Source organism: Anomaloglossus baeobatrachus, chromosome 5, assembly GCF_048569485.1.
Source record: "Anomaloglossus baeobatrachus isolate aAnoBae1 chromosome 5, aAnoBae1.hap1, whole genome shotgun sequence".
In the NCBI taxonomy this organism is placed as follows: domain Eukaryota; kingdom Metazoa; phylum Chordata; class Amphibia; order Anura; family Aromobatidae; genus Anomaloglossus; species Anomaloglossus baeobatrachus.
Genome location: NC_134357.1, coordinates 367,903,129 through 367,927,326, shown reverse-complemented (window position 1 = coordinate 367,927,326; position 24,198 = coordinate 367,903,129). Strand labels below are relative to the sequence as shown.

The 24,198-nt window shown below is 48.0% G+C and overlaps 1 protein-coding gene across 1 annotated transcript in view; it reads left to right on the top strand.

The window, feature by feature from the left end:
- Positions 1–768: 768 nt before the first annotated feature.
- Positions 769–24,198, top strand: part of VAT1 (vesicle amine transport 1) — a 47,420-nt gene continuing 23,990 nt past the window's right edge. The window contains exon 1 of the mRNA XM_075349976.1: positions 769–1,277. Coding sequence (XP_075206091.1) covers positions 864–1,277 — 414 coding nt within the window. The 5' untranslated portion in view covers positions 769–863. The remainder of the gene's footprint in view (positions 1,278–24,198) is intronic.

Genomic DNA, 24,198 nt, shown 5'->3' with positions numbered 1-24,198 from the left:
GCACAGACTGGTGACCTCCTCACAAGCCTTAGGGCCTCATGCCAGCCTGCTGGGCACAGACTGGTGGCCTCCTCACAAGCCTTAGGGCCTCATGCCAGCTTGCTGGGCACAGACTGGTGGCCTCCTCACAAGCCTTAGGGCCTCATGCCAGCCTGCTGGGCACAGACTGGTGGCCTCCTCACAAGCCTTAGGGCCTCATGCCAGCCTGCTGGGCACAGACTGGTGGCCTCCTCACAAGCCTTAGGGCCTCATGCCAGCCTGCTGGGCACAGACTGGTGGCCTCCTCACAAGCCTTAGAGCCTCATGCCAGCTTGCTGGGCACAGACTGGTGGCCTCCTCACAAGCCTTAGGGCCTCATGCCAGCCTGCTGGGCACAGACTGGTGGCCTCCTCACAAGCCTTAGGGCCTCATGCTAGCCTGCAGGGCACAGACTGGTGGCCTCCTCACAAGCCTTAGGGCCTCATGCTAGCCTGCAGGGCACAGACTGGTGGCCTCCTCACAAGCCTTAGGGCCTCATGCTAGCCTGCAGGGCACAGACTGGTGACCTCAGCAGAAGCCATAATAGAAAAAAATATTTTATTATAATGCAGAGCAGAAAACAAATGAATCAGTTGTCTATAGCAACCAATCACATCCCTTCTTTAAATTATCAACCTGCCTTAGACAGATGAGAGCTGGCGTCTGATTGGTTGCTATGGGAAACTGCTGCACTTCTGCATCCTGTCTCTTTAACCGGGCGGTATAAAGCGCGGGGAGCCGGCAGCCCCTCCTCTCGTCCCCGTCTGCTCAGCTGAGAGCCGGACACTCCCCGCTGTAGCATTGTGCTGTGCCTGTCTCCGGGATAACACTGCGAGCCACCGACCATGTCTGCGGGAGAAGAAGCGGCCGCTGCCCAGCCCCAGAAGCCTGAGGAGCAGCAGAAGCCTGAGGAGACGCAGGCGGCGGAGGAGCCGGCCAAGGAGGCGCCAGCTGCCGAGCCTGTGGAGGAGCAGAAGCCGGCGGAGGAGGCAGAGCCCCCGCAGCCTGAAGTCACCTACAAGTCCCTGGTCCTGTCCGCACACGGCGGCTATGACAAGGTGAAGCTGCAGACCAAGAAGGGGCAGCCCAAGCCCCGGGCCGGAGAGCTGCTCGTCAGGGTGCGAGCCTGCGGACTGAACTTTTCCGACCTCCTTGCCCGACAAGGGGTGTGCGACCGCCTGCCATCTATGCCGGTGTCCCTGGGCATGGAGTGTGCTGGCATCGTGGAGGAGCTGGGAGAAGGGGTGACGGACCGGCAGGTGAGTGCTCCATACATTGGCACAGCACCCAGGTGATGCCATCCCTGGCAGCTGGGTGTGCCCTGTCACAGCTGGCACTGGGAGGGGACATATGTAGTCTGATCAGTTACTATACACTCACTGTGCATCTCCCTGATTGGCACTGGTGGCAGGTGCAGCTGGCACAGCACCCAGGTAGCAGCCTTCTCTGGGTGTGCCCTGTCACAGCTGGCACTGGGAGGGGACATATGTAGTCTGATCAGTTACTATACACTCACTGTGCATCTCCCTGATTGGCACTGGTGTCAGGTGCAGCTGGCACAGCACCCAGGTAGCAGCCTTCTCTGGATGTGCCTGTCACAGCTGGCACTGGGAGGGGATGTGGAGTCTGATCAGTTACTATACACTCCCTGTGCATCTCCCAGGATCAGTGTGTGCCCCATCCCGGGGGCTTGGACCGACCACCCCCTGAGAACTGGGGCGATCACTTGGCTTGATTAACCCTTCACTTGCTGCCTGGAGATGGGTGACTGTCACAGCTGGCGTGCAGTTGCCAGGCTGGCGATGTTAATGGCCGGTGTACCCTCCTGTCTACACTCAGCAGCTCTGTAGTTACCGACCTACAAGTCATTAAATTATCCTGTACCCTTTAACCCTTAACTTGCTGATTCTGTATGGGTGTGACCCCCTCTAAGTGACTATAGGGTGTGGCTATAATGTAGTGGGGTAAGTGGTGATTTATTATACATCCTTAGTGAAATCCTACACGCTAGAAAGCATTTCTTCAGAGGCTTGAGTTAACCCTTCATGCTCGTGTGGCCCATACTCTATGGGTGTGACATCTCTAACAGCTATTCTTGATTATATTGGGTGAAATTGTCTTGGAAAGATGTGTAGAGGTTTCTTGTGTCTTCAGGCGATCTATATAATCCAGTATAGTACATTATCTGGTCTAGTACACATCACTGGCTTTTTTCCTGCCTGTATGTACCTTTTGTCTTCCAGCAGAGGACGCCCCACCAGGTTGTCTATGGCTAATTGGTCATAATGCATTGTCAAATTGCCTGTTGGCTCAGTGATTGGGACTGGAGCAGAGCTTGTCCATAAGGCTGAGCCTGAGTTTATTGCTTTCTCCTGTCAGCCCTGCTTTGTCTCAGGACCACACCCAGCCCTCCGCATTGTCTTGGCTGTGTAGGATGAGCTTGTCCTGGCTTACATCACCCTTATACCTGCCCCAGAGATCAAAGCCCCAGGGCAACTGACATCTTGCAGTGGTGCCAGTCACACTTCTCAGGATGCCTAATGGCTTCAGCTGTAACTTGAGTCCGTATAAAACTTTAGTCTGTGCCAGTTTTAGCCATGAAGGGTTGGCACGGCTGGCACCAAGATGTGCAAATTACTTTTTTGCAGAGAAGTGCTTGCTGGGAATTTTCAGGACACTTAAGCCCCCCAGCACTATTTTCCAAGCAATTAGTGGCTGATTCACAGTGAGACTGATGTAAATGCAGAACCACCATAGTCTGGGTATGTGGGTGGTATCAGTTACTGTACCCACCTGGCTAACATCACTTGGGATATGTTAAATAGCACCCTATGAGCTACATCAGTTGTCATTAGGCTAATGGCTGCCTATACAACTTGGATTGGCTGGCTGTAAGATTATGGGGGTGGGGGGGGGGTCCTGTGCTTTAGACCTCCAGCCATAATGTAATCTTGGGAGTTTTCTACAGCGCCACCCCAGAGGAACTGGGTATTATAGTTTTATATAGACATCCTCATGCAGCTAATACATGAGTCCTCAATTAGGGACCCCTTACTAGCTTGGGTTTCACTGCTGGGGTATTGGGAATCACCCACTGCCTGGATTAGATCACGCTTGTGAACTCATCCAGCTCTGAGTGCTTTTACATGGCCATGGCCAAACCTTGCTTGGCTTCCATAGGTGCAGGCTGGTGCAGAACACTTTCAAAGACCATTCTGGGAGCTTTTTTTGCCTCATCTGAAATTAGTGCCTCAAAGTGGAGAAGGTACCTATTATTATAGCCAAAAGGATAAAAACCTCAGTTTGATTAGTTCTAATGGCCATCTGAGCTACCTCTGTCTCCCCAAGGGCTTTTTACACATGTTCACATATTTATAGGTCCTTCTGCTCTTGGATCTGGGTATATCAAAGGGTCACTGTTGGTCTTCTCAACAGCAGAAAGGTCTGAATGTAGACCCTATATTGTCCACACCCAGGTCTTGGAGCTGTTCCCTCTATTATGTGGCTTAGGATTGACCCTACAATGCTCAGGGCTGTTGTTTCCAACACCAGGAGTCACGGGTTGCAGATCATTGTTCTCGTACATGGCATCTGGCAATGGTATGTGGCACTTGGTTGTGACTCATGAGTGGGACTGTTATCAATATGTAAGAAATGTACATGTTCTCATTTTTGTGGCCATTGAGTTGTTGGGCTATATCCTCAGTTGTAAAGCGCACAGACGCTGCTAGATGCTTGGTGCTCGCTGCCACACCCAGCTGGGCTGTGTAATAGAGCCTCTGTAGTGTAACTGGGTGGCATGAGACTACAGGAGGTGTATGAATGGGTTCTGCCAGTGTCCCAGGATATGAATGAGCAGCTTTGTAGCCTATTGCTGCCAAGAATGTCACCAGAGGCATTGTATCAATGTTAATAACCTTGTTCTGAACATTGTTCCTACTGGGGTTTATTACCAAATCCTTCCTTTCTAGTCACTAACACAGTACTTTATTTCTAAACTGCCTGATCTGTAACTTCTATAGCTGGGCATATTCTACATTTGGTGGTTTTTATGGTCTCTTTATCATTTAATGGTAATAGGTGTCTGAAGTCTGAAAAAAATCACCCACACTGAAAGGGACTGCTCCCCATATATGAAGCATCCAGAGCCTTTGCCCATACTATACCTCCTTGTGCCTCAAATTCCCCTTCAATTAAATTAATTTACATGCAATACCCTTACGAGATGTCATAAATGGCGGCTCTGTGGGGAGGTTGCTGAACTACAATGCAAAGCAGATGTATGCACACTTCTACCAATCCCTGTTGAAGTCAATGGGAGTTAGATGTTTTCTCAAGGTAGACTTGTGCGGTTATCATATTTGTCTGGTAGATGGTGAACTTTGCCTCTGATGCCCGGTCGAACCCAGTGGAGCGTCCTGTGAATGGAGGTAGTAGCAGAAGCCATGCTCTACTCTTGCAGGATTTCCAAAAATTACCAACTGTAGCCAGTCCCCCTGCGCACCCCCAGATGCTAGTGCAGTTTGGGGCACAGTGCTACTATACCAGTGGTCTGTACGGAGTTGGGAGCACTTCACCCTGACGTGCTGGGGGGCTGCAGCCGAATTGAGAAAAGGGTGCTGCTTGCTCTGCTCCCTTACAAGAGCCATTGGGGATCCCTGTACTAGTGATGGGGTCCCAGATATCAGGCATTTATGTAAATGACAGATGTAATTAACCACAAACTGATGCCACACTGTATTGTACAGATTGCTGAATAAGCCCCAATTCCTGCACTGATAAATAGCGGTGACTTCTGGAAGACTAGCTCTGTCTTTAATGTTCCTCCCTCCATATACTACAAACACTTTCCCTGTAAAGCTTTGTCTGCTGTCATGTTTGTTCTAGAAGAGCGGGGCAATTATATATTGAGCACTGGCACTCCACTATCATCTCCCTGCAGGTGTACTAACCCAGATCCCTGTTTCATGTTTCTCTGCTTCTAGATGGTGCTTATTAGATCTGCTGGCCTGTTCATGGCAAGCTTTTTGTGTAATGCTAGCTTTTGCTGCTTCAAGCGCAACAAATTTAAAATCCTCATGTTCCTCACATCTGAAAAGCCCAATCCTGTAAGAAGGGCCTTGTCAATATCCAAACCGAACACCCACTCACAATACAGTATAATGGGCTCCAGTTGAGAGAATGTGAAGACTTCGGTTTTGACCAATTTCTCAATCAGGTGGCTTTGTGGATCTGTCCTACAAAGATTATACCCAGCATAAAATGTCACTGACATTTCAGATGCTTATCTGCTATCAAATTTCACACGAATGATGAATCTGCTTTGTGGCCATACTGTGAATGGTGCCACAAGAACCTCACCAGCTGTGCTGGCACTTGGGGCATGTAGGAGACAACTGTGAAACTGATGTTTCACAGATGGTTTTTCCTGGCTGTCTAGACAAAGACACAAGTCAGCCAAACCTACCAGTTCTGTTAAAGCACACCAATCACCAGGATTTTCCTATAAAACTTAAAGCCAGTGCTATACTGGCACTATTATGCTGACTCTATACATGCCTTTAGTGGTCAGCTAGGATGTATGGGTTTTTAAACTCAAGCAAGTAAAGTTTGTAAAATGAGCAGTGGTTTGAGTGGCAGAAGCTGCCGATCAGCTGATGGTTGGGGTGGGTATTCATAGCGATTCCTGCCCCCACCTATCAATCCTCCCCCTGTTATTTATGCTAAGTATACTTTAGAATTGTTTTACTAGATGACTAGAAGGACCTGTGCTGATGTCATACCCATGTGACCAGAAAGGGTGGGTCCTCAGCCAACATAGCTGATACCAGGAAGCAACATTATTTTATTTTTGTTTGCTGAGGCCCCACCCTTTCTGGTCACATGAGTATCACAACAGCACAGGTCCTTCCAGTCACTTAGTAAAATGATTTTACAGTATAATATAATTAGCATAAGTAACAGGGGTAGGTGTGTGGGTGGGGGGGCAGGAATCACTATGAATACCCACCCCAGCTATCAGCTGATTGAGCAGTGTTTTGAGTGGCAGTAGTTGCCATTTTACAAACTTTACTTGTGTAAAAAGCCCATACATCCTAGCTGACAACTAAAGCCATGTATAGTCAGCATAATAGTGCCAGTATAGCACTAGCTTTAGGATTTATAGGAAAATCCTGGTCACTGGTATGCTTTAACTCTGGCAAATCATCTGTGTATAGGGGCCTCCTGGCTGTCAAACACTGGGGACACGGATTGAGTGGTTTGAATTTCATTCCCTGCCAATCATCTTTCTGGTCAGTAGGGAGACAGGCTGCTCATGGAGAATGCAGGAGCAGTCATTCTTGAAGTAAAGCAATGCTTGAGCCATCATAGACCTGAGGCTATCACTTGTACTATGACAATGTGGTGGGAGCCAAGAGTATTATTATTATTATTATTATTATTTATTTATAGAGCACCATTAATTCCATGGTGCTGTACATGAGAAGGGGGTTACATACAAAATACGTATACAAGTTACAGTAGACAGACTAGTACAGAGGGAAGAGGGCCCTACCCTTGCGGGCTTACATTCTATAGGATTATGGGGAGGAGACAATAGGTGGGGTGTAGGTCGGGCGGCGGCTCCGCACGGTGGTCGGGCGGCGGCTCCGCACGGTGGTCGGGCGGCGGCTCCGCACGGTGGTCGGGCGGCGGCTCCGCACGGTGGTCGGGCGGCGGCTCCGCACGGTGGTCGGGCGGCGGCTCCGCACGGTGGTCGGGCGGCGGCTCCGCACGGTGGTCGGGCGGCAGCTCCGCACGGTGGTCGGGCGGCAGCTCCGCACGGTGGTCGGGCGGCAGCTCCGCACGGTGGTCGGGCGGCAGCGAGTTCATTGTAGATTGTAGGCATTTCTGAACAGATGAGTTTTCAGGTTCCGTTTGAAGTTTGCAAGGGTAGGGGATAGTCTGACGTGTTGAGGCAGCGAGTTCCAGGAGACTGGGGATGCTCGGGAGAAGTCTTGGAGTCGGTTGCGTGAGGAGCGAATGAGAGAGGAGGAGAGGAGGAGATCTTGGGAGGACCGGAGGTGACGTGTTGGAGTGTAGTGGGAGAGTAGTTCGGAGATGTACGGAGGGGAAAGATTATGCACAGCTTTGTAGGTCAGTGTTAGAAGTTTGAATTGGATACGGTGGAAGATTGGAAGCCAGTGGAGGGACATGCAGAGGGGAGAAGCGGGGTGGTATTGAGGAGAGAGGTGGATAAGTCGGGCAGCAGAGTTAAGGATGGACTGGAGAGGGGCAAGCGTGTTGGCAGGGAGGCCACAGAGGAGGATGTTACAGTAGTCGAGGCGGGAGATTATGAGGGCATGCACTAGCATTTTAGTAGATTGCAAATTGAGGAAAGGGCGGATTCTGGAAATATTTTTGAGTTGAAGACGGCAGGAGGTGGTAAGGGACTGGATGTGTGGTATGAAGGATAAGGCAGAGTCAAAGGTCACTCCGAGGCAGCGAACTTTGGGTACTGGCGAGAGCGTGGTGTTATTTATTGTAATAGATAGATCAGGTGGAGAGTGTAGGTGAGACGGAGGAAAGATGATTAGTTCAGTTTTGGCCACATTGAGCTTTAGGAAGCGAGAGGAGAAGGAGGATATAGCAGATAGACATTTCGGGATTTTGGACAGCAGAGATGTGGCATCTGGGCCAGAGAGGTAGATCTGGGTGTCGTCGGCATATAGGTGGTATTGGAAGCCATGGGACTTTATGAGTTGTCCTAGGCCAAATGTGTAGATAGAGAAAAGTAGGGGTCCTAGGACAGAGCCTTGAGGGACGCCAACAGAGATGGTGGGATGAAGAGGTTGTGTGAGAGTGGGAGACACTGAAAGTGTGATTTGAGAGGTATGAAGAGATCCAAGAGAGGGCAAGATCTCTGACACCAAGGGAAGAGAGGGTCTGTAATAGGAGGGAGTGGTCAACGGTATCGAAGAGTAAAAAGGAACACTTCTGAACTCCCTCAATGGAAGTGTTCAGATAACTGATCACTGACTGCTTAGGCTACTTTCACACTTGCGTTGAACGGTATCCGTTGCATTGCGTTGTGTAACGGATGCAACGGATGTGTTGCATATAGTGACACAACGGATGCAACGGATGCTGCAAAACAACGCAATTCGTTTTGATTTTTATTTTTTTTTTTTCCCGGTTTTACCAGCGGCAGACTATAGTGAACGATCAGCTGATCGTTCCCTGCAGCCGGCCGCTGGGTGATCAGCTGATTGCTCCCAGTAGCCGCCCGCCGGGTGATCAGCTGATCGCTCCCGCCCGCCGGGTGATCAGCTGATCGCTCCCGGCTGCCGGGTGATCAGCTGATCGCTCCCTGCAGCCGGCTGCCGGGTGATCAGCTGATCGCTCCCGGCCGCCGGGTGATCAGCTGATCGCTCCCGGCCGCCGGGTGATCAGCTGATCGCTCCCTGCAGCCGGCTGCCGGGTGATCAGCTGATCGCTCCCTGCAGCCGGCTGCCGGGTGATCAGCTGATCGCTCCCTGCAGCCGGCTGCCGGGTGATCAGCTGATCGCTCCCGGCCGCCGGGTGATCAGCTGATCGCTCCCGGCCGCCGGGTGATCAGCTGATCGCTCCCTGCAGCCGGCCGCCGGGTGATCAGCTGATCGCTGTCACTTGCCGGCGCCCGGGCATGCCGGCGGGCGGGCGCTCAGCTGAGCGCTGTGACTTGCCGGCGGCCGGGCATGCTGGTGGCCGGTCATTCAGCTGAGCGCTGTCGCTTGCCGACGGCCGGGCGCTCAGCTGAACGTTCGGCCACCGCGAGCCAAAATAAAGTTTGATTTAAAAAAAAAAAAAAAAAAAAAGCATGCGCAGTGAAATCCAGAGGATTCCGCTGCTCAAAATAACGTTACATGCTGCGTTCCTCCCGCTGGGCGGAAGCAACGGAGCGTCGCCCAGCGGAAGCAACGCAGCTCCTTTTGGTACAATCCGTCAACCATACAAGTCTATGGGAAACAGCGGAATCCGTTAACGGATTCCGCTGTTTCCCAAAAGGGCGGATTGTAACGGAAGGAAAATAACGCAAGTGTGAAAGTACCCTAAGGCTAAGTTCACACATCCTGTGTTTTGCATCAGTCACAATCCGTCGCCTTGGGGAATTACGGTAACCTGCAAAATATTTTGCAGGAATCCTGTATTTCCCCATAGACTTCTATTAGCGACGGATTGCAACTGATGACCCTGCGTTGCATCCGCTGCGTCGCGGTCCGTCGTTTTTGACTGACCGCCGAGCGGGGAGCAACGCAGAATGTAACGTTTTTCGGGCCGTCAAAATTAACGCGCCGCGCAGGAATCCGTCGCCATCCGTCAAGCTTGTAATGCATGTCTATGGTGCTGGATTCCGTCGTAATCCGTCTTACAACGGAATCCAGCGCAGGATTCCGTCATGCTCTACTGAGCATGCCCAGCATGCTTGGCACGCCCACTGGGCTGTCCCAAACACAGACGGATCATGACTGATCCGTCAAAAAACGGACGCACAGCGGATGTAACGGACGCAACTGATCCGTTTTTTCACAGGATTCCTGTGAAAGGAATCCTGTGAAAAACACATCAGTTGCATCAGTTGACATCTTGAAAATGACTGATCCGTTGCTGACGGACCTGACGGATTGAAAACACAGGATGTGTGAACTTAGCCTAAGTCCTTTTCATAGCAGCTCTAATAGAGGACGTCATAAGCAGAGAAGTCTGATCATGTGCCCGATTTAAATTCTTTTCTTCTAACAGAAGCCCTAGCCTGGAATCTTCAGACGAGGGCTTAATGGATTGTTCTAACAAGAGAATATCTAGCCATATGCTGACTTTATTGGTGTACATTTGTAAAGGGGTTCCCCCTCTTTAGTGGAGCTACTCGTGTTCTGGTGGCATTGGGCCTTTCTACTACATAACTGACCGCCATATAAACTAGACTTCAGTCACTGCTGCTAGGTGAATTGTCAGGAGTGGGACCCAGTTTAATCAGCTGTTGCCCACAGGGAGTTGTGAGTCAATCCATTTTTAACCAGTACAAGTGGGGTGTTCTACTTTGAGCTGCTAGTTTTGTACATGTGGCTATATTTGGCTCACACCAGTGTGGTTCAGTGACCTAAAAATCTTAATTCAATCATCCCAGAACACATCCCTGCTGTATTTCTATATAAACCACAGAGAGGGGGTTAAGACAGGTATTAACCCGAGGCTTGAGGAGTAAAAGATGATTCAACTGCTGCCCTTGTAGGCTTGGGCATACTGAACAAAAATATATAAATGCAATACTTGTTTACTTGCTCCCCTTTTTCATGAGCTGAAGTCAAAGATCTAACACTTCTTTATTTACACAAGGGTTTCACAAATTTGTCTAAATCGGTTAGTGAGCATTTCTGAGTTCCATTGACTTCATAAGTGTTTCATATCAAGAGGACTATTAGACAGCATGATTATTGCACAGGTGTGCCTTACTTAGGCTGGCCATTTTAAAATGTGCAGGTTTATCACAGGACAATGCCACAGATGGTGCAAGTGTTGAGGGAGCGTGCAATTGGCATGCGACTGCAGAAATGGCCACCAGAGCTGTTGACCATAGATGTTAATTTCTCTACCATAAGCGGTTTCAGAGAAATTGGCAGTACATCCAACCAGCCTCAACTGCAGACCTCATGTGACCACTCCAGCCCAGGACCTCCACATCCAGCATCTTCACCTTCAAGATTGTCTGAACCAGGCACCTGGAGAGCTGCTGCAACAATCAATTAGCATAACTAAAGAGTTTCATGCAAGCTCTGCTGCATGATCATGGTCCCCATCGGGGTCTCCACCTGACTGCAGTTAGTCATTGCAACCAACTTGAGATGGAAAATGCTCACATTTGATGGCATCTAACATTGGAGAGGTGTTCACTTCACAGATGAATCCAGTTTGACTGTACAAGGCAGATGGCACTGTGGGTGAGCGGTTTGCTGATGTCAACTTTGTGAATAAGTGGCCCATAGTGGCAGTGGGGTTATGGTATGGGCAGACGTATGTTCTGGATGACAAACACGGGTGCATTTTATTGAAGCCATTTTTTAGGCAGATACTGTGACTAGATCCTGAGGCCCATTGTTGTGCCAATCATTCTTGACATCACCTCACGTTGCAGCTTGATGAACCACAGCCCTGTGTGTATCTGTACACTATTCCTGAATCTGAAAACATCCCAGGTCTTGCAGGGCTAGCATACTCTCCAGACATGTCACCCACTGAGCTTGTTTGGGATGCTCTGGATTGGTGTATACAACAGCGTGTTCAAGATCTTGGCAATATCCAGAGGCTTCTTACAGCCATTGAAGTGGAAAGGACCAACACTCCACAGGCAATCAACAACCTGATCTCCTTTATGCAATGGAGATGTGTTGCCCTGCATGAGCCAAATGCTGGTCACGTCAGATACTGTCTAGTTTTTGGACCCTTCAATACTGTAACTACACATTTTAGAGTGGCCTTTTAGGCTATGTGCCCATGTTGTGTGTTTGCATGCCGTTACGCTGCGTATTGCACTGTAGCGTAACTGCTTGCGTCCTGCATCCCCTGCACAATTGAAGATTGTGCATAATCCATGCCCATGTGGCGTATTAGAATGCAGCAAATTGCATGCTGCCAAATCGCTGCGTTCTAAAAAGCAACAGGTCTCCATTCTGGCTATAGGGAGAGGCAGCATCCAGAGCACACGAATTCTGCAGTAATCAGTTTCAGAACGGAGCTTTTCAGCTGCGCTCTGAAGTGGACATGCAGTGACTTTTATGCTGCGGTGAAGAGCGCGCACACATGGGCACATAGCCTTACGGTGACCAGTCTAAAGCTGGGTTCACACATAGCGACAGCAACATCGCTGTTACGTCACCATTTTCTGTGACGTAACAGCGACCTTGTAAGTCGCTGTTATGATCGCTGCTTAGCTGTCAAACACAGCGACGCAGCAGCGATCATAACGTCGCTGTGCTACATGTGCAGGGAGCCGCACACACTGCTTAGCGCTGGCTCCCTGCTCTCCTAGCTACAGTACACATAGGGTTAATTACCCGATGCGTACTGCAGCTACATGTGCACAGAGCAGGAGCCAGCACTAGCAGCAAGAGCGTCGGAGGCTGGTAACGAAGGTAAATATCGGGTAACAAGGGAAAGGTCTTCCCTTGGTTACCCGATGTTTACAGTGGTTACAGCTTTCCGCAGCTGCCAGACGCCGGCTCCTGCTCGCTTCATTTTGTCGCTCTCTCGCTGTCACACACAGCGATGTGTGCTTCACAGCGGGAGAGCGACGACGAAAAAATGAAGCAGGACATTCAGCGGCGACCTCACAGCAGGGGCCAGCTCGTTGCTGGATGTCACACACAGCGACAGCGACGGGAAGTCGCTGCAACGTCACAGAAAATGGTGACTTAGCAGCGACGTCGTTGTAGTCGTCGCTGTGACACCACCTTTAGGCACACCTGTGCAATAATCATGCAATCTAATCAGCATCTTGATATTGCCACACTTGACAGGTGGATGGATTATCTCCATAAAGTGCTCTGAAGGATATGTGCACAATTAGTTTTTGGTGCAAAATTTTCTGCACCAAAAAAAGCACCTTGTGGCAGAAATACATGCATGTTTCTGTGCAATCAATGGCTGGAAGGGCTAAAAACCACTAGCACTTGACATGCTGCAAATTATTTTTTTTTTTTTTTTTTTTTTCACCCAAAGCTGCAAGGGAAATAAAGAAATGTGTGCACGACCCTTCAGAATTCTCACTGACTTTGGTGGTATTAAGGGTACCATCACACTTTAGCGACGCTCCAGCGATCCCACCAGCGATCTGACCTGGTCAGGATTGCTGGTGCGTCGCTACATAGTTGCTGGTGAGCTATCAATGAGGCAGATCTCACCAGTGACCAGCCCCCAGTGACGTGTGGAAGCGATGCTGTGCTTGGTAAATATCGGGTAACCAAGCGCTTGGTTACCCGATATTTACCTTCGTTACCACTGCACACCGCTGAGCGCTGGCTCCCTGCACTCCTAGCCAGAGTACACATCGGGTTAATAAGAAAACAGCTTTGCTTATTTACCCGATGTGTACTCTGGCTACGTGTGCAGGGAGCCGGCACTGGCAGCCTGAGAGCAGCAGACGCTAGTAACCAAGATAAATATTTGGTAACCAAGCAAAGCACTTCACTTGGTTACCCGATATTTACCTTGGTTACAGCTTACCGCAGGCTGTCAAAAGCCAGCTCCTGCTCCCTGCACATTCAGATCGTTGCTCTCGCTGTCACACACAGCGATGTGTGCTTCACAGCGGGAGAGCAGCGTCCAAAAAATGAACCAGCACTGTGTAACAAGCAGCGATCTCACAACAGGGGCCAGATCTCTGCTCAGTGTCACACAGCGAGATCACTAATGAGGTCACTGCTGCATCACAAAAACATGACTCAGAGATTGCTGCTATGTGAGAAGTACCCCTAAGGATAGACCAGCAGATTTGGATATCTGCATGATAAACTGCACCAAATCTGCATAAAACATCAGTGCACGCAAGCCGCCTAAGATTTAGACATTCTTAATATTTGAGGGGAAAAAGGCCTTGTGTCCTTGTGTACATAGTCTTAGATCTTTGCGTTCGGTTCATTAAACATGAGGTTTTAAAGTGAATATATATTTTTCCCTGCCGCCCATGACAGCACCACCTGAGAGGTTCCGCCCACATCAGGACAGGAAACCCACTGATAAAAAGGCGGTACCTCTCCTCAATCAGTTTGGTTTCTGCCCTGGTATGGACAACCCATTGCTGTCCCAGGTCCAACCCGGTGTGGAAGCCTGGTACTTACCAGAAGCCAGTGCTTGGGCCTGGATGCACCCCCCCCCCCCCCACCCTCGGTCTCAGACCTCTGCGGCGGTGTGGCGCGGGGCCTGGAGCGGGAGCTCGGCCCAGAGTCTCTCCAGGGATGTGCGCACTCACGGCGGCCGCGCTGGAAGGCTTGACCCTGCTGTGCTGCACGCTGGAGTGAAGCAGGGTCAACGCCCACTCTAAACTGAATGTGCCTGCCCTCGTCAGATCGCAGCTGCTATGCAGTTTGAGGCCGGGCAAGTACCGGCATGGGAGACTGGCTGGGAATCCCTGGTTCCGTTGACACCATTGTCCGTTGTTCACCCTTATACCCAGATTCTGGATGATGGGGTAGTGTTGCGGACTGATCCCTTCTACCTGCCCAAGGTTTCTAAAACCTTTCATTGGTCCCAAGAAATCGTGCTCCCTTCACTCTGTGACCCCCCCCCCCTCATAACGAGAGAGGCTAGGTTGCACATGTTGGCTGTCCGGAGGGCCTTAATCACGCACCTAGATAGGACTAGGGAATGGAGGAAGTCTCAGGTCCTGTTTGTCACTTTTCAGGGGCATTCCAGGGGGCGTGGGGCTTCTAAGGCTACCTTGGCCAGATGGGTCAGGGGTGCCATCGGTTTGGCATACTCGGCTAAAGACACCACTCCTCCTCAGGGCATACGGGCGCACTCCACTAGAGCAGTGTCTATGTCTTGGGCAGAGAGGGCGGATGCCTCTATTGACCAGATCTGTCGGGCGGCTACTTGGTCGTCTCCTGGTACTTTCTTTCAGCACTATAGGCTGGACTTATCCTCCACAACTGTCCTTTCCTTTGGGAGACGGGTCTTACAGGCGGTAGACCCTCCCTAAGGTGGTGGTCTATATAAATCTCAGGTGGTGCTGACATGGGCGGCAGGGAAAAATCTTAATTACTCACCGGTAATGGGATTTTCAATAGCCTATGACAGCACCCTTAGTTCCCCCCCTATTCACTGGTTGTGGGCACCCTTTGGGGAGTGTTAGAGTTATTGGTGTTTTTCCTTGGGTGGTGGTATGATTAATTTGTATTTTGTTGGTCCTCTCTGGCTCTGAAAACCTACTGATGTGGAGGAGAGGTACCGCCTTTTTATCAGTGGGTTTCCTGTCCTGATGTGGGCGGAACCTCTCAGGTGGTGCTGTCATGGGCTATTGAAAATCCCATTACCGGTGAGTTAAGATTTTAGTTCAGTGTAGATGTGCTCTGATAGAGGTTGTGCTTAGTTTTCAGATTTTGCTAAATGTGAAGATCTTTGCTTGATACCACATGCCTTCTGCAGTCTCCACAATTAGCCCTGATCTGGGGTAATGCATTGCAGAACCCTAAGATTTCTTTTGTATTCCACAGCTTTCCAGTTGGCACTCAGAGCCCAGTCATTACAATCTAGAATATACAGATGCCTGGGGGAATCTTAGTGGCATAATGTGGAGGCTGAGAGCCTGATTCCTGCAATGTCATTTTAGCTTCCTGAGTACAGTAGTTGATTGAATCAGTTTTCACTATTGATGTAGCAGTGAGGGCAAGGCTACACAAGCTGATCAGGAGATGCAAGATTTACTTCTGCAATGATTATCTCCTGCTGATAAAACACTTATTGAAACAGCAACACTACCCCCTCCATCATGCTGCTTTCAGATTACCATAAAAGAACCTGCCTGTGTTCCCTTTAACACTTTTTTTTTTTTTTTTTATTGTGCAGAACTTGTATTTAACTTACAAAGCACAGGACATCAGTGTGATGTGAGCCTAGTGTATTTACCCCTACATGTATTTATAAGGTTGTGTAATAAGGAAGGCTATAGGGAGCAATGTTTTCTTCCCACTCTTCTAGACTTACCAGGACCCTGCATTCACAGGAGCTTATGGGATAAACCATTTAAATAACTTACAACCTGGTAAACTAATGTGGTGGAACATGCTGTGGGCACCTTGCCTTGAAACTGTTCTTTATTTTTTTTCTTTATCTCAAAGCATCCTTTGGGCAAAGCACCCAATCCTGTGATGTCTATGAATTTACCACTTGCCAGCCATGCATCACATCACACAAAGGGCATTGTTAGTATAAAGAACCCCTGGGGTTTGGTAGCAAACGTCTGTCATCTGCTCCAGCTGGGGTCTTGCTCTGCACCTGCAGGGTAGCTAGTTTGTCAGGCAGTAACCTGCTGTGTCTTCCTCCAGGCATACATTGTGATGGGAAAATCTTAGTATAAAGTAGAATAAAGCCTCATCAGCCTGTAGTAGTGGCAGTGGTAATGATTCTAAAGTTTAAAAGGATAGACATTGCCAGGATATGCTGTCACTATGGCTAAGGACACACATCTGGCTTTTCTCCTGTTTGTCTGGTCCGCGCGCTCCTGTACAGTGACTGCGCTGCAACTTCTTGGTCACGTGACCGGAGCTTGTCGTGCAGCCACTGTACTAGTAGTGCACAGGAGCACGCCAGATCCGACAAACTGGAGAAAAGCCGGATGTGTCCTTAGCCTAAGGGTGCTTTCACATACGCATTTTTAACTGCAGCACGAATGGCTTTTTTGCCGCAAAACCAGATCCTTTGTAAATGCATTGAAATGACGACACATTTGTAATCAAACCGGAGAAGAGAAGGGGTTAATGCCACGCATCAGCCAAATGAAGGTGTAGAGATGTTAATGAATAAAAATAAATTAAAAAAACCCTAACCTCTTCCTTAGGACCAGGACATCAACAGAGCAATGATTGATGCTTTGTTGATGTCCTGGTCCTGAGGAAGAGGTTTCAACCTCAAAACACAGAACTGCAAAATATTTATTTATTTTTTTTTCCCCCAAAACACTACTTGCAGCGTTTTGTCCCCAGGCAAAATACTGCATGTCAATGGATCCGTTACATTGTGGCAGTAGCTGCAATCTATTTCAATGGGCGCTGGATCCTGCTGTACTGGAAGTCGCCGGATCCTGTTTTCTGTACTGAGCATGTGCAGAAAGCAGCCTGGCATGGTCAGTACAGAAATCTCTGGCCGGTTTCAGAAGTCCATGTTTTAACAGGTACAAGCCACACGTATGGGTATGGTATGTATGTGACACGTACCGGAGAAAACGCATGTCTTTAAAATAAAAATGTTCTATATTCACCTGTATCAAGCACTGTCTTCTTCGGCTCAGCAATCTCCCACTCCTGACCCCCGCTCATTATATTCATTCCTTATTCACTGCCCAAGGATCTGGAATCCAGAGCAGTGCAGGGGCAGGTGAGTATACAGCAAGCAGTGTGTGCAGTGATATCCAGGATGTCATTGGAGTTCTCACTCACACTAAGGGTTCTTTCACATGACCGTTCTGTTTGTCCTGGTCAGTTCCTGTTTTTTTGCGGACCCACTGACAGGACCATCTTTTCAATATTTTTTGTGTAGGATCGGATGGCACACGGAAGAACTTCTGTATGCAACTGATCCTACAAAAAAAACACATTGGATGCCATATGTCCGTTCCGTTATTATGGAACATGTCCTATTCTGTTCCGTAATAACGGACCGTGACTCAGTACAAGTCAATGGGCCTGCAAAATCCCTGAAAGCCACACGCAAGCACTTCCATGTGACCACCGTTGGGTGCCTGCTCCAGTCTGTCCTGCCCGCACACAACAGTATCAATAGCTTCTCACACTGCTGTGTGGGCAGCCGCGGAGATGACTAGCGCTGCTGTCAGGAGGTTAGATGAGATCGTTACCTGCTATGACAATCTCCTGTACGCCTGACGTCAGCGCTGTCACTGCCTTTCATTGTCTGCCGCGTTCTCACATAAAGTCTCGTGGGCAGCCCGAGACTATCACTAGCGGTGACATCACAGGCTCCTGCGTTTCTTCGCTGTGAACGCAGTGGGCATAGAAGTCAGTGACAGCGCTGACGTCAGGAGAGCAGGAGATCGTCACAGCAGGTAATAATCTCATCTAACCTCCTGACGGCAGCGCTAGTCATCCCCAGCAGTGACCTGGGCTGACCTATTTGTTGGCTCAGGTCACTGCACTACTCTCCCAGCCAATGGGGAACATTCTGTTCTTCCTTGACTGGGACAGTAACTATGGTATGGATTGTCGTAGGACCCCCTTATTGGATTACACCAGACCCAGATTTGATTGTTCTTTTCAATAAGTTGGTGAAAGAATGTTTTGGAGTTTTTTTTCCAAATCTTTTCTTTATTTTTTTTCTTACTGACTGGGTTTGTGATGTCTGGTATCTGATAGATGCGTGACATCACTAACCCCAGGGCTTGATGCCAGGTGACATTACACATCTAGTATCAACCCCATATATTACCCTGTTTGCCACCACAACAGGATGAGTTGGTGGGGAAAAGCACCAGGATTGGCACATCAAATGGATGCGCCACTTCTGGAGCGGCTGTAGCCTGCTATTTTTAGGCTGGGGAGTGTAATAACTGTGGACCTCCCTAGTCTGAGAATACCAGACCACAGCTGTCCGCTTTACCTTAGCTGGTGATCCAATTTGGGGGGGACCCTGTGTTTGGTTTTTTTTTTTTTTTACTTAATTTAAAATAACAGCATGGGGTGCCCTGTTATTGATTACCAGCCAAGGTGAAGCTGTGGTTTGCAGGCTGCAGCTGTCTGCTTTACCCTAGCTGGCTACAAGATGGGGGAGGGGGGGGGGCGCGGCATGTGTTAATTTTTTATTTTTTTTTGCTAAATACAAGGCTAAGCACCCTTTAGTGCCACATGAGTCACTAAAGGGTGCCAGCTTAGAATATGCAGGGAGGTGGGACATTTGTCATTCATTCATTCCTCTATCTACTAATCTATCTGCTTCCGTTTTTGCGGTCTGCAAAAAGTGACACAGGGATGCATCCGTGAACAAACAGACTTTTTTTTTTTTTTTTTTTTTTGTGGCCCGCAAAAACAGAACATTCATGTGAATGTAGCCTTGAGCAAAAAAAACAAAACAGTGTGAAAGTAGCCTAAGAGCAGAGCGGTCAGCAGCTCCCCTGATATGCAACACTTCCACCGAAGCACTCAGCTAAAGTACTTAAAACAATCTCTGGAGCCTTTAAAATGGGACCCATTTTAATGAAATCCAATTCCAGATGTAAGGTTCCATATACAGTAACTGTGTTTGGGTTTTTTCTTTTTCCTAAATGAAGGTGGACAGGCCATCTCTGTAGACGGTGTAGGAGGTTCTGTGCCATCTGATAGTCTCAGATCCTGGTTACGTGTTCATGTAGATCTCGTGCTGAAGGCTTTCTGGTATGGTCTGTAGTTTAATTTCCTCCCTTTCTCCAGCCTGCTCTCCTGTAGCTTGGAGGAAGCTAGCGAGGACATTACATCTGCACGCATAGCCAAGAGCCTGGGCTCCTGGACGGACAGCTATCCCGCTCACGCCCTTCAGTTTGCTCTGCACAAGGGCACTTTTCTTAATACTAAAATATAGATTTTGATACAAAAATTCTTACCAAGACTTGCTCTATGGGTTCTAATGACTCTACAAAGACTATTCTGACTCTAGTGAGCAGGTTTCTTGACTTTTTTGTTCCAGCCACAGTTCTTGACACAGCCATGATGAGATATGAAATATATTTTATACATATATTATATAATATAGAATATATATATTTTTCTAATATTTAAGAACACTTGTTGCTCTTCTGCTTTGTCCTTTTGGGGTGTCCTACATGGGGATATTTGGGTACAGTATGTTAGATTAGTTACAATGTAAAAAAAAATGTATCCACATGAAATTAAGACCCCTTTCAGACTTAAAAGCAATTCAGTCTTTTCTAGTTTATCAATTTTTTTTTTTCTCCTTTGCTCTGCCCAGAACTGTCACTCTGCCCATGTTATCCAATGTACTGCCTGCATTGGCAGGGCATTCTGGGAAAATAACCTTGTTTCCATGGCAACTAAAACCAATTACCTTGGCAGGCTGTCATCTTGGCAGCAAGCATAAAGGTAATTTTAGTCTGGGTGATGAAATGATATTTATTCAGTGAGAAGTCTGCACCGTGTGGATCAGATCAGTGATCTTTGGGTGGCTTTACAATAGGAAAATCTCAATGAACTAAACTGAAGCCTATAATAGAGTGGTGCTATAAAAAGGCTTGTAGACGTTTGGCTGTGGCATAGTGGAGTCTGTAAAGCTAGTCTGATGGTGTCTGTGGTGGAGTAGACTTGTAGTAAGGGAGCACTCCACCCCCTCCAGAATCTGATAGTGCTGGTGCAGGACTGCTCTGGATTTGGTCCTGGCCAAGCCATAATGCGGCTAGCCTGAAGTCTCTTTACAGGAGACTCTGCTGAAGTATATCACACTTATGTAACAAAATGCTACCAAGCCAAGAAAATGTTTGCTCACAGAATGGTTAAAGGGAACCGGTCACCAGATTTTTCCCTATTAAACCAAAAATCACCTTCTGCAGCTCCTGGGCTGCATTCTATGAAGGTGCACCTTGTATCTGGCCCCCTCTTAATACCTTCAAAACAACTTTATAAAATATTACCTTTTCATATGCAAATTAGCTTGGGCAGGCTTTCGCCTTCTGTCCCCCCTCCTGCCGCTGTTAACCGTCCCCCAGTCTTGATTTGCATGGATGATGGTCCTATCATCCTCCATGTTCATGTTGAAGTCTCACACAGTTAGCAGATGCCAGTATTGCGGGCCTGAGCAGAAACTATTCCTCTCGCGTGATAATCTCGAGCCTGCGCAAATACACCACCGGTGCGCGAGAGGGATAGTTTCTGCTCAGGCCCGCAATAGTGGCCTCTAACTGCGCCTGCATGAGACTTGGGCATGAGCGTGGAGGATAACTGGGCCGTCATCCATGCAAATCAAGACTGGGATGGCGAACAGCGGCAGGAGGGGGGACAGAAGGCGAAATAAAGCCCACCCATCTGGCCAACCAAACTAATTTGCACATGAAAAGGTAATATTTAAAGTTGTTTTGGAGGTCTGAAAAAGGGGGCCAGCAACAAGGTGCACCTTCATAGAATACAGCCCAGGAGCTGCAGAAGGTGATATTTTTGGTTTAATAAGAAAATCTGGTGACAGGTTCCATTTTTTAACACAAAAAGTCCCAGAGGGGGGTCATTTAACATTTTCTACCTTTTTGAACCCATGGAGCTCAAAATTTCTGGGACTTCTAGTGTTAAAGGTCTTCATGCAGGAAATGTAACTGTTGATTTCACACCTCCGGTTTTTGCTATGCGGCACAATCCGGCACTGTGCAGGAAAAACGCAGCTGGTGTTTTTTTTTTTTTTTTTTTTTTTTGTTTGCTGCCGGTTGCATTTTTCCTGCATAGACTTTAATTAGTGCCGCATGGCCTTGCGTTCGGTCCGGTTTTTGCCGCATGCCGCAGATTTAGCCGATGCGGTGGCCGGATGGAACATTGCCTGGCACTTTTTTTTTTTGTGCGGCAAAAAACTCATCTCGCCGCTTCCGGCCGATGCGTCGCTTTTCTCAATGCACCCCTATGGATGCGGCAAAAACCGCATCTGGCCGCCGCATCCATTTTTTGCCACTGTGCATGCTCAGTAGCATGCCGCAAGCGGCAAAAACCAGACGGGCCGCATGTAAAAAAAACTTATGCAAAGGATGCAGTGTTTTCACCGCATCCGTTGCATAGGTTTCACACCCGGATTAAGCCGCACGGCTCAAACAGGATGTGTGAAAGCAGGCTTGTAGTTTCATACTTCCAGCTTGGTAAATCTGGCATGTCTGACTTGTTCTTGTAGGAGCTCCTTTAGTTTTCTGCAGTAACAAACTCTTCATCCCAGTTTAGGTCACGGATTCTGTAGGTCGTCCTGTAATTGCTCCTGAATAGGTCAATCTCCCACAGGACAGATATAATATACTATTGTCAAGAAGTTTTTCAATTGGCCACAGCTGTAGTCTTACAGAGCCCTGCCCAGATTCCAGAGGTCTACCACAGGACACTGCTCTATCCTGCCCATCCCCTTCCCAATATCCCTGTAAATGCATACTGCAGACTATGCAATCTGGATATAATGCACATTATTTTCATAGTTTTCTTTGACAGACTATAATTGAATTTATGCTTAAAGTCCTGAAGGTGCACCATGCAAGTCAGTCTACTCTACACATGTAGTGGCCATTCTCCATCTCTAACCATACAGTTGTTATAAACTAACGAGTTTTTTGGTTTTTTTTTTCTGAATTGATTTCCTTTGATAATAGCTTGCAAACTGTATCTGACTACTGGGAAACACTTGTCTGTAACATAACATTTAACACCAGTCATAAGAACACTGTTCTGCTAGCTATAATAATCTACAGTATTTTTAGGCCTTCATGAAACCTTAGTGAGTATCATTTGCTAGTAACAAGGACTGATAAGGGTTTCTTAGTAGTGTTACTTACTAGAAGAACTCTAAAAAGATGTCTGAAACCGGCCTTCTACAATCGGGTACAAATCACATGCATGGTTATGGTCGTACATGTGTCATGTGTATGTCACATGTTACATCTATGTTTTGCATATGTGTCACACGTACCAGAGTAAACGTGTCTGTGAAATAAAGATTTTTCCATATGTACCTGTTTTCTTCAGCTCTGCTGCCTCCTGCTCCTGACCACCGCTCATTATATTCATTAACCACACTCAGGACCTGGAAGTCTGAGCATCGCAGGGGACTTCAGTGCCGGAAACCGCATCGATGGGGACAGGTGAGTATTCAAAAAGCAAGCAGTGTGCAGTGACGTCCAGGAGGTCATTGGGGTTCCCAATAAACTCTAATGACATCCTGATGACACCCGAGCTACAGCGAATGTCAGGAGGGGTGACTTAATGGTTCATTGGGAACTGGAGTTCCAAATATGCTCCAGCTTCCAGGTCCTCACCACACTCACACTAACTAGCAGACACACATGGATACACCAAGCACATAGCGCACATGCATGTATACACTGAACACCATGTCTTGACACACACTGCTGGACATTCTACTTTCCTGGCACTGAAGTCCCCAGCGCTGCTGACTTCCAGATACTTGGGCACTGAATATTTAGTGAGTATGAGTGGTGGTCAGAAGTGGGAGACAGCAGAGCTGAAGACAGCAGTGCTGGATACAGGTAAATATAGAATCTTTTTTTTTTTTTATTTTTTTTTTTTTTATGTAAAAGATCCAGGTTTACTCCGGTATGTGTCACACTAATCACATCAGTGTGACACCTGTGCTACCGGAAAAACAAACATGTCTCTGCGTGTGAGTGCGGAGTCATGAGGTCAAACGGTCCATGTGAAAACACTGCCGTGAGTACCAGTATAGAATAACATGGGTACGTGTGGCATCCGTGTTTAAAAACAGATGTCACACATACCTAAAACACGGATGTCTGAAACTGGCCTAACAAAACACCAAATCCTTAGGCTATGTTCACATAGGGCATTTTTGCAGTGTTTTTTTTTTCTGACCAAACTCTGATCTTTTGGCAGGATGTCTAGCAGTAACCTGCTGTTTTGGTGCGGTTTTTGTTTTTTTTTTTTTTTTTTACAAAGGGAGTTGTTTCAAAGAATTGACGTGCTCATTCTTTGTCAAATATCTGCATTTTTGCAGCGTTTTTAAAAGTCAGGAAAGTGTTTTCAGAAATCTCAGACTTTGCTGGGACTGTAAAAAAGAAACAAAAAAGCCAGCACTAAATGTGCACTACAGCACTAAAAATTCCAACTGTACTTATAAATTTGAGATTTTTTACAAAAAATTGCAATTTCTTGAGCTGCCACGTCACAGAAAATCTTTGGGGCAGTCCTACGCTAATATAATTTTATAAAATGTGCCAGACAGCCTCACATATGAAATAGAACTGCTCATAGCAAGGTGGGGGTTAACCACTAACCAACTCAATGAAGAAACAAAAAAGTTGCCCCCCCCCCCACCTTGCTATGCACCCCAATTTGGGATGTATTCCACCTGTCTAGATTTTGGCGGTTGGTGACTGTTCATTCAGTCATCGGGCCCTGTCCACAGGCTATTTATTTCAAGCAGCATTAGCTTGGACCTGTCCCGCCCACAGCCATGATTCAGTCATATGTACGGGATTGAAAGGCCAAGTAAGTGCTGCTAAGAGCAGTTCTATTTCATATGTGAGGCCGTTTGGCACATCTTATAAAAATATTTTAGTGTAGGACTGCCCCAATGATTTGCCGTGGCAGGGTTGTGGCGCCCTGGACAAGCCAGGTTGTCACAGGTACTACACACACCCTACACCCCGGCTAGGCACACCGAAGCCAAACACAAATCCTTGTTGCCTTCCTCCAGGGGGTGGGTCAGGCGGTTGGTCCCGCCCACCGAGGAGTTCGGTCC